Below are 17,560 nucleotides of genomic sequence, written 5' to 3'. Positions count from 1 at the left end.
TCGTGGAACGTTAATCTCTACTACTTTTTAACCCTGATGAATTTCTACGTTTTCCAGCTGCGCAGCATGGCATATTTATGCTCGGCCTCTATCGCTGAAAACAGCTCGGTCATTGTAAATTAATCACTATTCGAGACTAAAGAGAGAGAGTGTGTGTGTGTGTGTGTGTGTGTGTGTGTGTGAGAGAGATCTTCAGGCTGGGAATTGTACAAAAACAAACCCGGCATGAAGAGCTGCAGTGGTGTACCTCCATGAATTTAATTTTTTTTTCTTCTGGACCCAAGTGAGTGCAAACTGGCCTGTCACGTGCTAACGCCTGCTAAGCGTCAGAGTCTCGTGATGCATCCTTTGGTCACACCTGCATCGGTGCCTTAGCGAAGGGCCACACGTTGGCCCTGTTCTGCTTCCTCCCTCCCCAACGTGTAACTCTGACCTACATCCTATCAAGAGCCGCTCTGGGTTTTCAGCTGGCTTTGTGTGCAGGGTTGTTTTTCTTATTCCAGCGCTGTGTTCGGCCGAGGACTGATCCGCGCTGAGTCATCTCAGCCCATCCGCGAGCACAAAGAAGGAGCCCGTCTTTCAGCAGCTGCTTCAAGCCGACAGCCCCACCAATCTACCAAAGGGAATGTCTCTGAAAGCCTTTTAGAACACGGTTTAGGCCGGTGTTTGTTTTGCTAAGATATTCGCTAAGCCCGCATGTCAATTTGTTTCTTTATTTTGATGGATCCGAATTGGTACGCCGTGTTGCCGCCTCAGTGTATATAAGCCACGTATCATCTCGTAAGCATTGGGTGTAACTTAAAACATTACAATCAGTCCAAAATGCACCTCGTGTTCACCTCTGCCACTTCCCATCACTCGTCCACCAACTCCACGAGTCACCTTGTGAGTGTTACCGTGCAGAATGTAAATGAGGAAGGTGATTTGAAACAAATAACCGGTGTCTCCTCCTACTAAGCTCACACTAAGCCTCCTGTCAGTTGGGCATGTCTGAGTTGTCAGGACAGGCCAACACGCCCCGGGACCATGTCTGCATTACATTAAACACAATCGCTTGACCCTAGCTGGCCCCTATCCCCTGTACCACATCTACTTGAGCTACTACAACAAGGTCTAACCCCGCTTCTCCGCGTTGCCACCGTGTAGGGGAGCAGGGGAGAACAATTCCATTACATTACAACCGGCCCAGAGCTGATCTAATGGGGAGAACATTAAAACCATGTCGCGTCCATTCACTTACTTGATGGATCCTGAAGGAGAGGGATGGAGAGGAAAGAGCCGTGCCGGAGAGAAGGGGGGGGGGGGGCTGTGGGAGTGTCAACCTCACAATGCGGACACGGCAGTGGAGAGCTCGTGATGGTGCCCCGGTGCCCTTGAGCAAACTGTCATTCAAACCACTTTAATTAATTTCTCTTCTTTGTCTTTGGCCTCCCTGCCACGGCACAAAGGCATGTTCCATACACGAGGCAGTGATTTACAGAAAGTACATGTCAACACCTCTGGTCTCCATTAAAAAGAGTCTTATCAATTGGAAATGAATGGCCTCGTGTCTGTAAATACCTAGATCTGCCGAAGCTGGCTTCCTAGTTGTCAGAACGAGCTAAAGCAGGCATTTTGGGAACCCACTATTTCGCAAAATGGAGCTTTGTATTGTTAGGGTGTATAATTAAGACCTCATTGTGACAGCTATTGAGAGAGAGCTAATGAGGGTTCTGGTGTGTTCTATGTGAATATGAATATTGAATTTTAAATATTTCATGGCTTTCTAATTGCCTTGGTTGCTGTTAATGGTTTTGAACGGTGAATACCACTCAGACTGAATGTGTGGCACGCTTAAGTACCTGTAAGCTGAGAGCTGTGCAATAGACCCATTCTCAGGCCCAATTCTGTGCTTTATGATTTTCGTGGATGTATCTTTGGGGCAGATGCATATCTTGACTGAAGGCATGTCTGTGACTGTGAATACATTTGAGCCACTCTTTTACTCCCTCCCTGAGATTGATGTATATATAATTACAAAGTATACCACACACACACTACCTTAATATGGAGTTTAATGGCCATATCGTTTCTTTGTGGAGCATGTCTGCTGGCCTTAATCTTCCCCACAGCTGACATCTTAATAACTCAGTCCTCTCCATCCATTTTCCACGGGAGACATCCGGATGTGGGGGAAGGATTAGTTTAATGAATTTGACAATTAGTAACAGAAGTTAATGACTGCATGGGGCTAAGTACCCTGATGGACATGGCTGGGGGGACTGAGGGCTTCCATCGCTCTGGGCCATAGATCCTCATTAATAGCTTTTCTGCCTGCTGGAGAGGACAGGGGAAGCCAGGCCGGCCTTTGTTTAGTCTGCCTCTGACGGGTCTGCTGCGGGGTCGCACTGTTGCACAACGCCGTGCCAAAATGAGTCCCGCTTTGGGCATGAGTTAATGCAGTGCCTCAGCTTCTGGATCAGGTGAGGCTTCCTTTAATGAGCTCGGGTCATTAGGTGTTGAAAAAAAAGAAAAAGTGACATGGAATCGAGGCAGGCGGGGAGCTTTTTCTCTCGATCTTGTGCCAACAGTCATGAAGAAAGAAAAGTGGCTTTGCGGGTCACAGGAGTCGTGAACATGTGATGGCCTCCACCTTGATTCATCGGTAGGTTAGCTTCTTACCCGCAACTTATCTTTAACGTAGTCAAAACATTGTCTTAGCTCTCATTTAGATTTTATTATTATTCATTATTATACTGTGCTTCATACCCTGTCCTCTTTGTCATGTATACCCACTATAAACCATGTCATACATTCTTTCACCTACCGTATAATCCAAAAAAATGATAAAATGTGAATACGCCATTATATACAAATATTCATATTCATAAGAATTACTCATTTCTAACCCATTGTTAGCATTAGCTGCCTCCTCATTTCTTCTTCTTCTGGTGCTGGCTATAATTGCAACAAAAGCATAACCACATCCAAAAATGATCACTTTCCAAAAACGTTTTGCTAAAACTATCTAGAATCTCCCCTGAGAGTACTATAAGGTGTACTGTGAAGACAGGAGCCACTTAACCCAGCCGAGTTGAACTTTAAAGGCCCGAGTGCCTGCAACGGTCTGCTTCCAGTGAGCGGCGGAGGGAAAAGGATCCGGAAACACAAGGTGAGGATGTTGTTTGCCGTTGCTCTGGTGCTCTTGTTATTTCGTCAAGCCAAGTCTGATCCTGCCAAGTTTAAAGCCGAGGCACCAAATTAGCGTTGACGTAGTCGCGCTCCTTCAACGCTTCAATGTTTGCATCGCTTTTCCTCCTTCTCTCGGTCTCTCCTTATCCCGCTCTTTACCGTCCTAATATGGCTCTTTAGGAAGTGACAGTTGTATTTAGGGATAAGGTTATCATTGTATTAGAATAGAGTGCCGGCCCTGAGGCTTACCTAGAATTACATGACACCGCCTGCGGCCCGCTCCGCTCTGCGCTGGGCTGAAATGTTATCAGTCCGACTTAATTACTGTCACGGGCCGCTGCGATTGAATGTAATGTATGTTCCGACGTCGGACACGGGGAGAGATATTAAAACCTGAGTGCTGAATCCCGAGATCTTGAGATGTCCCGGTGTTTAACTTTAGGTCAAAGAGTTTCGGGTGGTGTGGTTGTCTGTGCGTGTTTAACTCCAGCCTTATACCTCACATCCTCTGCTGCATCGTAAACACCACACACACACACTCATGGAGCACATCATTTATCTGATTAGCTGGCACGCCTACAGCTGTGTGTGTGAGTGTGTGTGTGCGTGAGGCACAGTGCGTTGCAGCGAGGCGTCGGGCCCCAGGCAGGGCATGGATTTCATTTAGGAAAGTATCAAAGGTTTACACGCTGTTCGCTTTAATCAGCATGTTTATCAGGCAGAGAAAAATTGCAGGAAGGGACCACGGGGAGAAGGAGGGGTTGGGAGGGGGGGGGGTTATCTTAAGGACCAGTAGCCAGGGAAATTGATAATGGCTACAAGGTAATTTACTGGAGGCTTGTGCATCCCTCCACTGCTCCTACCCTTGCCTCTCATTCTAATTACAGCCTGTGTAATGTTCTAATGAATCTGCAGGTGTGTGTCTGTAGTAGAGGGGCACGGAGCTAGGGAAGGGGGGGGTTGGGCAAGTATGTTGATGTATGCTCTCTTATTTGTGTGTTTTTGTTTGTGTCACAGCGAATCAGGCCTGTGCTCGTGAGGGAAGGTTGAAGTCTTCGAGTGCGAGTGTCTCTCAAAGTGCACAGTTGTCTCTCTGTATTCTGGAATAGGAAAAGCATTTAGACCCCTCGTGTCCCCTCAGCAATATTAAGGATACATGCCACTCAGGGACACAGTGCTTCTCTGGTACACACTCATTTCCTGCGCACACCAGACTGCTGATAAGCTCCAGGAGCCGCCTCCAGTCGGGGCTCGGCCTCAGGTCGCACACCCACATGTACGCATAAAAACACACGTTCGCTCACAGGGGCCATGTACGCAACCCTCCAGGGGATATGGGCTGGAACCCAAAGGCCTTGATACGACCAGCGGGTAAACATCCCCACAGGATTGCGGCCAGATGAAAGGAAATAGCCGTCAGGAATCTGCTTTTTTTGTTTTTTTCAGTCTGTCCGTGTGTGTGTGTGTGCGCGCGCGCGTGTGTGTTTACATGTGTTTTCCGTAGTTTTGTTCAGATAACACTTTTGGAGGCCATTGTAGGGTGAGCAAAGAGGGTTTGGCCACATGGGACGGTGACATCATATCGCGTTGCACGAGCCGTATAATGGAAGGTTGCGAGAAAAAATCGGTGCGGTTTAACTTTCCTCCTTCTATTCCCCCCACGTCTCCCCCACAGGAAAAGGAGGGTGTCGAGGCAGTGTCTGTAGGGGCCATTCTGTCCGATTACCAGAGGGTCCGTGTGGAAAATGTGTAAGTCAAACACAAAACGCACATTCACGGAACACATTCGCCAAGTTAAGTGCACGCACACACAGCTCAGGCCTCTGAACTCGTGTGACGCACGAGGAGGAAAAGATCACATCCTCTACAGTCGCCTTGTGTTCCAAACACATCCACACCGAGTTCTATTTATGCCATTTATTTATTTAGACAGCTTTGGTTTTCATGGTGCAGCTCTGTTTTTATGGAGCTAGGATTTCAACTAATAGTTGTGCGATTTTGTTGAGATATCAAGAGTGCTTTGCTATTACGGGTGAAACACAACCGAGTTACTTGCGAGGAAGAAGGAGACGGTGTCCTTGTCCTTTTAACTCTGCTCTCCTTTCTCTTTCTCGGTTTATTCTTCCTCTCTCTGTTTTCCCGTGCCCTCTTTTGTCTCTCTGTTCTCTCGTTTTAAACCTAGACGGACTGGACTCGTCGCAGCACAAAAGCTGCAGTATCGTCTTATACACAAATACTGCACTCAGTGTATTTCCCCTCATTACATACGAGGTGCATACACATCTCGCACATTGCTTGAGCGATTAACATTAATGTGCAAATGTTTTAAGTGCAATTACTTGGTGTGGATGTGTTGCTTCACACTATTTTATCCAACAGACAAGCTTACAAAGGTAGTTCTTTTTGTCTTTGAATAAAAACACTGACACGGGCGGCGGGTGGGAGCATGTTGTGTGGCGCTATCAGGGTGGCAGCCTTCCCGCAAATGGAGGAAGGTTTCCAGGCCCTGTTTGCTTTGAAGTTGTTCTGCGCCGGGAAATATTCAATATTACCTGCTTTGCATTTCTCTCTCCGTCCACGACCTACTGCTCTCTCTCTCTCTCTCTCTCTCTCACTCTCTCTCTCCCCGCTCGTTCGCCTGTTCCCCAGATGTTTGCGGCTCGGCTTGCAGCCCCTGGCCTACCTGTGGCGCCGAGATCAAGAGTCCCTGCTCTCCGAGATGATATCATCTGACCTCCATGCCGTCCTCATCAAAGTTGCTGCCTTCGGTGAGTTTTGTGTCTCACACTTTTTTGAACTCTCTTTTAACTTTCCCCAAAAGTGGCATGTTGGTTAAGTGGTGTCTGGCACGGAGAAAAAGGGAACAGAATTTGGATAAGTGAGGGATGGGAGGAGGAGAAAAGGGGGGCGTGTAACCAGAAAGAAGAAGAGACACAAGCAGAGTAATGCCCTAATCATTAATCTGTTGCGTAGCAGCTGTGTTGAGACTTGTGCCAGCGGCGGAGGTATTGAAGCAGAGAACAATCTGAAAAGATAAGACGTACGGAGGGAGGAGGTGGAAGGCAAGCGCGCAGTGGAGGGAGGGAGGGGGGGAGGCCTAGCAGTAGAGAAATGATCACAGGTGATTGCCCCTCACGTTCATGCAAGCTGTCAATAAGCGACACACGTCCTCCTCGTGTGAGAGGAGCGCTGCGTTCTCCGCTTGTGCGTAGTTCAGAATACATGGTCCGTGAAGCGAAGATTCAAATCTCTCATTTGTGTTTTTCAACTAGGGGGGAAGAGGTTAATGTGGTATCACCTGCTCTCTACCCGTCTGTTTTGGAGCCAGAGGACGGGGAGGTTAGGTTACTGAATAACGGGAGTTTTCTTTTGCTTTTCTCTGTGTTTTTTTCTGTACTTGACAGTGCGGCCGGATCCCTTTCCACGGTGCCAGTGATAAATGATGATTAGGGCTACAAATGGTTCTTTTTACGCTCAAACTGCTCGTGGCGATAGATCATCATGTAGACACTGTTTACGCGCTGTTAAGTGCTTGTTGTCACCTTTGCTGGCAATCAGTCGGGAAAAAAAGGGGGTCCGCGGCTGACTGATGACCCGGAACGATGAGCACAGCTTTCGAGATATTCTGCATGTCTTCAGACGCTGCTCGGATGACCTCTCATGGAATGCACTCGACAAGCTATTTCTCATTTTTTAATGGGCTCATGATGGAGGACTTTTTGGAAATGAATAACGTCATTGTCAGATACCCGCCAGAGGTGAGATGATGTCAGATTCCGTGTTTGCATGATAATAATTGTCTTGCAGACACAATGCAACCACATAAACGCTTAAGTCTGCATTTTATGTTAATTGATCTATCAAAATTCTGCCAAACCACACCCATAAGACCTCAGTCACCCTGTAACCCGGCTACCTTCGCAAGGTGTCTAAAAGCAAATTCTCAGCATTTTTCGGAAGATTATAATTAGAAAGAAAAGTCACTTTGGGTGCATTTGAGTGTGCGTCTCAGCCTCCCACTTGTAGGTGTTTGTATGAGTATGTGTGCACGTGTGTTTTGGCTACAGGTAAGAAGGAAAGATCTTATCAGCCCTGACTCCTCACCTGTCCCGAGGCAGTGGTAATTAGAAAGGAGGGAATTGAATACGGGTGCAAGGACCCGAGGCATTTTAGGCTGCACTCACATAATTGCAGCTTCGGTGGGAGCAGGTCTGAGCAGTGAAGTGTGTTGTTTAGGACAGATTGGGTGACAAAGGGTGTACCTGGTGGCCTTTGGTGTTTGCGTGTGTGAGGAAGAGAAAGAGATTTGAAAGGATTTACTGGTGCAGACCTCATGAGGAGAAAAAAAACAACACTCACAGGGCATAGGTTAAGTCTGCGTATAAAGTGACAGCCAAAACGGCTTATTATATTCTTTGGTAGTATGAAACAGGTTTTGGTGGGCCCTGCATAGTAATAAGTCAATCAAGGTTAATATTCATTCATTAGGCACTCAGAAAGACAGGTGGAAATTAGCAGTGAATGGATGAAAAATAAAAGAAAATACTTTTCTTAAGGAAGGATGTATTCCTTGATGACAAATCCCTGCATGAAAAGACAGCTGTCCAAATGCAGGATGATCCTCTAAGTGAATTCTCTGCAAGTGTTCATTTGCGTGCTGATGGCAGCTTAAAATCACAAAAGAGGATTTTAGCCTTTGAAGATGCTAAATTGCACGTAGTGAAGAAACTTCACCTCTCTGAGTCCATCCCTATGAATGGCAGAAAATGCTTTTAATTAGCAAAAAAGCCTGGGAAACGCACATTTTTGTTAAGAAACTGTCTCTTTTTAATGCAAATATCTCTTGAGCTAACCGTGGTAATTGGACATTCCAAAAACTAGTATTAAATATTCATATGATTAGTTAATTGATTGATTAGTGCAGGTGTATATGAGGGCACAGGTTTAGCAGTTAATTGGTCCTCCGCTCCAGAGGTAATTGCCATGTGTGAAATCAGAGTCTATCCGCCGGAAAACCTTTCATCACTCATGATCTTTTATTCTTCCTGCGAATGTTGCCTTTGTGCCATGAAGAGGGGAATTTATGTCACAGATTTGCATTCACCGATCACCTCACCCACTTAAAGACATTGAATATGATTTAATATTTACTTAAAAGACGATTCATGTTTGAAGACATTTAAAAAATGCAGTGACATTTTTTTTACATTGAAAGCAGTGGAATGGCAATTTGGAAACCAGAGGAAACAATGCAAATTACAAAATAACTGTAAACTGACTTTAAACCTCCTTAAATAGTATAGTTAGGGCCTTTAGTGTGATACGAAACACACACACACATATTTGTATATTTCTAAAACCAAAATCTATTACAAACCATATTTTGAGGGCTATGAAGACATGCAAAACTAGGCAATGTTTCTTTTAAAACTCTGTCTCTTTTTTCCTTTTCTCAAATGAATGTCATTTTGGGACATGATGCATTTATTTAAGAGCAATAGTAGAGATAAGGGAAATTATAGTGAGGCGGAGAGATTGACATGCAACAAGGCTGCTTTTAATGATAATCAATGACATCCAGATTAATGAAATATGCTAAGCACCCAAAATAAAAAAGAACCACAAGGTGATTGGTGAGGGTAACGTTAGGACTGGACCTCCACCTGTAAACAGGTCCATGTGCTTTGGGGGAGGCACAATGACCTTAAAGGAGGCGGTGGAATCTATTTTGGTTGGATACTTACTAATTCACCTGCAAAGTTCCCCCCCTCAAGCTTTAGGTACCTGGACAACCGTTTTACCTGCGTGTCCTACTAACCAGACTCTGATCTTTACTTGCCACTTCAAGCAGATTGACCAGTTAGACCACCCACTTTAACTATAATGGGAAGCAATTGTTTCTCGTATTCCTTTTCTTCTTTTTTTAATCCACCTGTTTGGTATAAATTCCTTTATCAGAAGAAAAGGATTTATTCATTTGCACCTGTTAATTATGTGCGGGTTAAGTTTGGTACGGTTGTAAGTACTCCCACTTTCTCCTTTTTGGTTTGTTAAACTGAAAAGATTTCATCTTGATGTGATTGCGGCACAATTCACGGTGCCCATTATTCTGCTCACAGAAGCTGAATTTCAGATAAGGGCCTGACAAATTTCACATATAACCTTAATCTTATCATCCTTTGTACGGCGCCGCCTCCCTCCCCTTCTTTCTTCCTCTCTGTTCTTCATTTCTCTCTCTTGCCGAGATTAGGTGATAGTGAACAGCTATTGTTTTGCCGGGGCTCTTTGAGTGCGCTGATGCAGCTCACCTGCTCGGGAGGAGATGCTTATTTCATCCATTTAAAGGCTAAAATGTTACACATCATGAATTCAATTCTCTCTCTCTCTGCCTCTGAAAGCGAGGATTAAAGCCGAGCTGTCAGCTTGCACGATCTTAAGACAACCCTTCGCTCAGCTCAGACACTATCTAGAATCTCCCAGCTTTTAATTTAGCATTAGACCCAGTAAGCAAAATCACAAGCAGTTTTGATTAAATGGAAACTCGCTGCTGTGGGTCCGCATGAATCCTCCAGGTGGAAAAAGGCCAATCGCCGTCAGTAAAAAGAATTGGTGAACAAAGTGTGATCAGGGATATAATTGCCATTGACTTTTTAGTAGAGAGCAACATTTCTCTGTTTTTTTTGTATTTGAGAGCTGTGACTTTTGCGCCAAGAATTCACTTCAAAAAGCGGAATCATTAGCGGAATCAAAGCGATTTTCCAGATTTCTCTTGGAATTGTGTGCTCTAGGATTAACTAGCATGGTGTCTTATAATCTTCCACATAAAGTTTTTTTACATCAGTTTCTCATATCGGTTAATATAAAAACTAACTTGAATGCCTAAATAGCTCTTGGTTTACTTGTAAACTTTTTATTCCTGGGTAATTTCAAGGCCCTGAATGCCAACACGGTTTTTGAAAAATGCTCTCCCTCATTACCGGGCTCCCTGGTTTTAAAGTTCACTGAATTTAATTTGTGCTTTTATAGGATAATATGAGGTAAAAAGCCCCTTTTTAAAGGAGAACAATTTTTTCCGAGTCTCTCTTAGGGAAGCTCCTCTCTCTCCAAAGTGCAGTCTTGCTGTCTCTAGTGGCAGACTAATCACATCTTCTAGTGGGCTTATTTGGGTTTAATGTGGCATAATGAGGGTCGGTAATTGGGTTTAGGCCAAGTTGTAAAACAGGTTCAGAAGAGATGTGAAGACCACGTAAACGAGTGGTGTTGGATCGCTGGAGGCTCACACCAGTGGCTACTCAAAGACTTCTCAAAGCATGCACTGCGCAACTTCAAGCTCATTCCAGCTCTTCTCCTTTCCAAACGCTTTTCGGTAACTTTGAGTCAGTCCGGAACATCAATTAAGGAAACACTCGTACAAGTGCTGATTTGGTCTTGGGAGAAATGCCGGCACGTTAAGGCCATCTTTTGTATCACTTTATCACTCACTCCCGCCTTCCTGGAAAATATCATATCAAGTATCATATATTATTTAAGAACAGGGAAGTTAATGAACGTATTAAAAAATGTGGCATCCCCTCAGCAATTTGGAGCCAATTATTAAAATTTGTTAGAAGGTATGACTAATTAAAGAGGATATTTAAATGGGATTGAATTTTAATGCATTTTTTCCCCTACTGCCTTATTACCTTAGTGGCAGGGTTAAGATGAGAGGGTGTTGAGATTAGATATTCTCACACTAATTAAGACCACAGATCCCCTGGGAAGAGAATAAGGGCCGGCTTGTTCTCTCCCTCCACACTCTTTGCACCCCCCGCCCCCTCCCCCCCTCCCACCCCAACCCCCTCCGTCTCCTTTCGCGATGTCTCTCTGTCTCTCTCCCCCGTCGCGCTGGACTACCGCGGCCCCCGAAGGAGAGACACAGCTGGGATGGGGATGAACCCAGGATGGGACGCCACGTCCTTCCTTCCCGTCCTCTCACCTTCTCCTCTCGTCTCCCATCCATCGCTCCACATGGGGCCCTCGAATGACACGTTAACCTTTTCAGGGTTGTCGGGCCATGAGAGAGGAGCGATTCTCACATTAGGATTAACTCTGTTCCTTTAATTAAACACGGGAGCGTGCAGATGAGCGGCAACGTGCGCTGCCTCGGAATACAGGAGCAATGGATTTTCAGAGAAATGATTAGGGACAGCGATTCTGGATTCTGGGATGGCGATGGCATTGCTGTCACAACTGCACGTCAGTCCATGTAGGTCATCAGTAACTTGATAATGACCGTGTCAGTCAATTATGAGGCATAGAAAAAGGAAAATGTGGCGAGTCAGTGACCGTTAAGATGTAGTTGCTGGGTTCCAGTAACTTTTCTTTGGTGGTTATATTGAGCATAAAGCGGGATTTAGCATTTTATGGTCATGTCCTGTTTTCAGTCTTTGTAGAAAGCACCTGGCACTCTGGGCTTTTTTTGTTTGTTTGTTGTCGGAACAGTGGAGAACGTACAGGAAGAAAGGACAGGATGCAATTTCCTTGTGAAAGGAGTTCAGCGTGGTGGTGTCTGAATGTCACAATCAGGATTTAGTCTCATTGTTCAAGTCCACCTCGTTATTGATGCTGATATGAACATGACGCCTAAACAGGAGTGAACCAAATGGTAAACTTTAAGAAAAGCCATCTTCTAGATTTGGATGTCTTGTTAAAAGGGCAGCTGGCGATGGTGGGTGGGTTGGTGTGTTTTTTTTAAATGTATTTCTTTTTTATTTTAAAGAAGAGAGTATTCTTACAAAGCTCGCCAGCCTTCCTTCCCCTCCTTCTTTTCTCTTCCGTGCCTGTGACTCACTTCCATGCACCATTTCAGGGGAAGGGGAGTGAAAAAGGCAAATAAACAAGATCTCTTTCCAGAGTTTACATTCTCAAAGGGAACTAGATGAAGCAGGGGCGAGGGGGGCGTGGGGGGTCTGCGGCCAGCAATTGAAAACTGTTGCCCTTACCCGGAGAGATCTGTGTAAGCTATTTGCAAAGTCAAACAAATAGATCCAGGCTGCAGGTTTACGTGTGTGTGTTTGTGAGTCTGCCCGTAAACCTCCCTGCCTGTCATCTTCAATCGCTGTTCTCTGCTCATGATCAGGCCCTCTCTCTCTCTCTCTCTCTCTCTCCCTCTATCCACACGTGTGTCTGTGTGACATTGTGTTTGTGTATGTATGTCTGCCTTGTGCATCGCTGTGTGTTTGTATGTCTCCTGGGTGCCTCCCTCATGTGGGTGCCAGGCCTGGATCCGGAGAAGCACTTAGGAAAACCTCTGGCTGACATGGAGCCCTATCTGAAACAGGTCACAAGCTTTTCTGCAGTACTTTGATGTATTTCTATATATGTACGCCATTTGCAGTGAGGTTATATGATGTGCATGTTTGAAACCTCTTGAAGTAGCTACTACAGGGTGAAATGTTTTATTTCAAGCTTTAGTTTTAAAATCATTGTTATATAGTCTTGGTCTACAGTCTTTCTGTGGTTATAATGAGAGAATAAGTCACACCAATCATATTCACAATGGCGTAAAAAGTAATACACTTAAAAATACCTTTGTTAATGTGAGCATTTTATTACATCATATTACGTGGTATTTCAAGACTATGAATTGAAATTTAGCGGAAAGTGAGTGAATATACTCACTATAAAAAAAACGTGTACATTTTAATGTATTGTTTTACTTTCACCGAGCAGCTCTCCCAGAAGTACGGAGTACATATTTGTGGAGAAGGAGGTGAATATGAAACTTTCACCCTTGATTGCCCTCTCTTCAAAAAGAAAATGGTAATGTAAGTAAGGCAATTGACATCAACAATTGTTTGTCTGTATTGTAGTTACACAAAGCATATGTTACGTCTTGTTTTGTTTCTGCCAACACTACTGTAAAGTTTTCTTTGTGCGTGTATTTAGTGATTCAGCAGAGACAGTGATCCACTCAGCAGATGCCTTCGCCCCTGTTGGCTACTTAAACTTCACCGAGATACACACCGAGAACAAGGATGCCGTGAGTCAAATCTCTGGAAATCCATGAGCATAACATGTTTGGGGAAATAAGATCCATGCGGTTCAATGCTGTATCAATGATTCCACCACAAAAGTTTCAGTCACCTTGGGCTTGATTACTTCAAAACGACTACGAGGGCAAAACAAATACAAGAACAAGAGCTTTTGGTGTCTGATAACTTTGTCGAGCAGAAGAGAAACACAACCCGGCACAGCACAGCACTGCAGGGCAGGGTTCGCATCACCCTCCAGAGGGCCTCTCTCTCTCTCTCTCTCTACACTCTTGCTCTCGGTGTCTCCCTTCATCCCCTGCTCTCTCTCTCTCTCTCTCTCTCTCTCTCTCTCTCTCCTCTAGCCCCTCGTGGCCTACTTTGACGTCTGCAATATTCACTGCAGCCGGAAACTAGGCCCAGCTTAATAAACATGTCCGCTCACATTAAGGCGCTTTGCATTCAGGTAGCTGGCTAAGCGGACACAGGCGGGGGTCGCGGGGGGCGTAGGAACTGGCTTTTAGTATATTAGAAGGAGCTGAACGGGGCTGCGCGGTAGAGATGGATGACGGTACACTTTCCATGCAAGACCGGACAACTTTGTGATATTCCTTAAATTATTGTCAGAAGCTCTGTGATGGAGACATTGACCTCAGTTAATTAGTCTGGTTATAGTTGTCTGGTTTAATAAGTCGATGCGTCTTCCTGGCGACAGGAAGTCCTGCATGCATGCCACTGTATTTTTTTGCAGCGATGTTCTGGGGGGGAGGGGCGGGGGGGGGGGTCACCCTGAGGGATGCTGCTCGCCCGTGGCTCAACACGACTCCCGGGTCGGACATGCGATCGTGCTGGTGCGTTTGCGTTTGCACATTGCGCGCTAATGTTTACATTTGACTTTGCGTTTGTTTGTGTGCAAGAGAGCGCGCGTCCGTGTATGTAGCGCCGCAGTGTGCGTGTGGGGGGCTGGGACCGTTATGGACAGAAAACATACCCCCATCCCACAACCTCCGTGACCCTGCAGCCTCCCTCCCTACAGCTATATATTTTTTCACTCCCGACGCTGCCGCTCCCACCCCCATCGCACAGACACACACGCGCACGCTCCCACAGGCCCCTGTGGCCCCCCCTAGGTTGCTGGGGGAAGAGCAGGGCAATCCAGGGCTTGCGAGGGGAGGGAAAGGAAGAAGGGGTGGGGGGGGGGGGGGGGGTGGCAACCAGGGGAGAACCTGCCCTGATTCAGCCTTCTGAAGCTCTTCTCGTCAGGGTGACAGATCTGCGGTGACACTAGCACTAGAGGAAACTGCACCGGCTCAGGGGGGCGGGGTGGACCACCATCATTTGCCCTGCGTTAATGCTAGTCAAGCTATTTTTCATGCTGGCCAGGAGAGAGGGGCTGAAGTATAATTAATTTGATTATCATATGGCCTAATGCAGTTGACAGCAGATGAGGGGGGTGAATGAGTGTTTGGCAGGGTTGGGGGGGGGGGTGGAGTGAGGGGGGCCGTGAGGAAATATGTATTCAAATGTGTAAGCCCCAGCAGGATTTGGCAGGTAATATGTATGCCTTAGAGAAGAATGGTAATGATTTGTTTTTTTAAGAAGTAGCAGGGAAAGTATAAGTAAACAGAAAGATGAGACTGGTGAAATCCAAAACATGGCTCACCCATCTCGTCGTGAGTTTTGACTGACAGGCAGCCTGATTGAATCTACAGTATCAGAAAACACCACTGCCTATTCGCCCGAGCCACGAATATGTTAGCGTGTTGTTTCATATTCATTCACCTTGAAGTTATATGTGTCTAGGCCCTTGTCATGAAAGACTGACACACACACACACACACACACACACATACACGCAGAGAGCCCGCTTGGTGGGGTATTTGAAAAGGTTGGCTAATTATACAGCGTTTTGTCTGTCTTTGCAAAAGGCTCCACGCACTTTGGTGGGCGTTTGGCCTGATGTATTCCCTGTGGTGCTTTATTGCAGGATGTGGTGGCGAGAGCTCTGCCCCATGGTAGTTGTCCTTGCCAGAATGCCATTGACAAGATGACTGAGGAGGTGGAATATGCTGATCAAGCTCAAGACAACCGGCAACAATTTACATCAAATTGTGACCTTAGTTGTCAGCAGGGCCACGGTGAGATTCGTTTTTGGTGAGACATGCACATGCTGACGTGCATGCTTGAGTGTGTGTTTATATGTGTGCGTGTTTGTCAAATGATGTTTGTGCGTGGTGTTTGCACTCCGCATCTGTGTCATGCGGCCAGCATCATGACGCTAGTATTTCTGTGTGATAAGAGCTGTCATTTTTGAGTATTTAGGCCCTCTCTATCTGAATTAATGTATCATGAACCAACTATCCAACTTTCATACAGCATATACCCTAAGTTGTAAATGATGAAAAGGAAGGGAATTTTATTTACTGGAAATGTATTTTGTATATAGGAGTCTTTAGAAAGTGTACAATATATGTATGTAAAAAATAAATGTGACATCCTTCCCCCTGCAGATCTCCCTCCATCCTGCTCAGCAAGAAGCTCCAAAGGCTTTCAGTGGATCTCTGGTATCAACGGCCTTCAGTGCAAAGATCTCGGAATCCAGGGCCAAACATCGGCAGCTTTCCAACAGCTGCAAAGTAAGAGAAAGTGTGAGGGAGAGAATGTGTTGATCCACACAGGGAAGACTTGACGAATATGGTGTACCAACGCTGTGGACATGGGTGTGAATATCTCTACACACAATGACCTTTTGCCCCCTCCTTGAAAGCCACAACAATGAGTCATGTTTTCTTCGATCAAATAATAACTACATCTTTCATATGACCAACAGAAATTGATACGGCATTCCTTTGTCTAAGGATGATTAGACAATCATGCATGCATGCTCAATAAAGCATATTCTACAAGGCAGCCTGTACTACCTGAGCCCCCGAAATCCTCAGAAGAGAAACATTTTGAGGGAAAAATTCTTTGTCCCTTGGGTGTCTTTATTTCTCCTTGCTGCGTTATACGGAGAGCAAAGAGGAGGAGCAGCTTGAGAAGTCGTTACTTATTCAAAAGTGCTTGTCAACCCAGCAGGCAAATGCTGCGTCCATCACAAGATGTGGATCGCCAGTTGGCTACCAAACACGGACAAGCATTTCAAATTTACCCCAAATAAAGGCTCTTTGAAAACACACACAAACACTGCACTCATGTCGGGTGGGTTATCGTTTTTTGCCCTGCAGAAGTTTAAAAGTGCATGCTTTTACACTGTATTTTATTCCCCCTTTTTTCTTCTTTTTTGATGGAGAAAGAGGAGTAAAAGATGAAAAGCATATTTAATGTTTATCGTGGTGCTCAGCTCAACAGCCTTCACAGTGCAGAGACAATATTAAACAAGTTAATATTTAATGAACAACCTCTTTGTATGAGGGCGAAGTAGACTGAGACGCTGGTGTTGGCAAAGGAAAAACAAACTTGAAGCGCTCTCAAATGATTGTGGGGTGAAATGCTTTGCTTTGAGCCCTTGTGCCTGTGTTGCATCCAAAGCACACGATACACACACACACACACACACACACACACACACACACACACACACACACACACTGCGTTAGGCCTCTCTTTATAGAAGGGGACGAATACCACTATCACTTTTGATGGAATGTCACAAAAAAGAAATGTTCCACCTCTTAACTTGAATTGTTAGAACAAAAATAAGTTCATAGAGGAAAACCAAAAATATTCCCAAAGAACAAATTGCATGGAACTGTTGACCCGTTACAAATACCACTTGTATGTGGAACACTATCCCATCTACCAAGTACGCAGTAGTTAGCTTTAACAAGATGGAAGTACGTTTGTTGTAGGTCAGGAGATGTTACTACAACTGATGATATGCTACGCTACAGTTATTTACTGGGTGACGCGTTGGCTGTGTCCAGGTGAGCTGGACAGCAGAGGCTGGAAGATGAAGGACATCATCCTGGTTCATCTGTATGTGAGGTCCATGGAAGACTTTGTTCCTCTCAACATCGTTTATAAGAAACACTTTGGCGTGAACCCTCCAGCCAGGTGAAGCTGCTGACACCCACCTCTCCCACTCTTCCCCTTTACCGCTGTTACGTTCACTCTCAAGCAGCTTCATTCTCAATCGAATTATTGTCGTCGTTGTTTCTGTTCTCCTCGAAGGGTCTGTGTTCAGGCTCCTCTACCTGCCATGCAGCTGCTGCAGATGGACTGTCTGCTCCACGACTGGACCGAGCCCCTGGAGGAAGGCTGCTTCCACCAGAGGGAAGCCCTGCACGTCCAAAGCCTTTCCCACTGGGCCCCAGCCAACATCGGGCCCTACAGTCAAGCCCTCAGGGTAAGGCTCTCAGGTCGGGGGGTGCTGACAG

General features: G+C 45.6%; 1 protein-coding gene across 2 annotated transcripts in view; it reads left to right on the top strand.

Moving 5' to 3' along the window:
* dph6 (diphthamine biosynthesis 6) overlaps positions 1 to 17,560 on the top strand; it is a 57,653-nt gene that overhangs the window by 9,764 nt on the left and 30,329 nt on the right. For both annotated transcript variants that reach the window (XM_037486083.2, XM_037486082.2), the window contains exons 4-12: positions 4,847 to 4,920; positions 5,821 to 5,939; positions 12,429 to 12,490; positions 12,883 to 12,977; positions 13,099 to 13,192; positions 15,169 to 15,319; positions 15,692 to 15,817; positions 17,108 to 17,237; positions 17,355 to 17,529. In XM_037486083.2, the coding sequence (XP_037341980.2) occupies positions 4,847 to 4,920; positions 5,821 to 5,939; positions 12,429 to 12,490; positions 12,883 to 12,977; positions 13,099 to 13,192; positions 15,169 to 15,319; positions 15,692 to 15,817; positions 17,108 to 17,237; positions 17,355 to 17,529 (1,026 nt within the window). The remainder of the gene's footprint in view (positions 1 to 4,846; positions 4,921 to 5,820; positions 5,940 to 12,428; positions 12,491 to 12,882; positions 12,978 to 13,098; positions 13,193 to 15,168; positions 15,320 to 15,691; positions 15,818 to 17,107; positions 17,238 to 17,354; positions 17,530 to 17,560) is intronic.

Source organism: Pungitius pungitius, chromosome 14, assembly GCF_949316345.1.
Source record: "Pungitius pungitius chromosome 14, fPunPun2.1, whole genome shotgun sequence".
Lineage (NCBI taxonomy): Eukaryota > Metazoa > Chordata > Actinopteri > Perciformes > Gasterosteidae > Pungitius > Pungitius pungitius.
The sequence above is the reverse complement of the archived record's forward strand: the minus strand, read 5'-3'. Positions and strand labels throughout refer to the sequence as shown.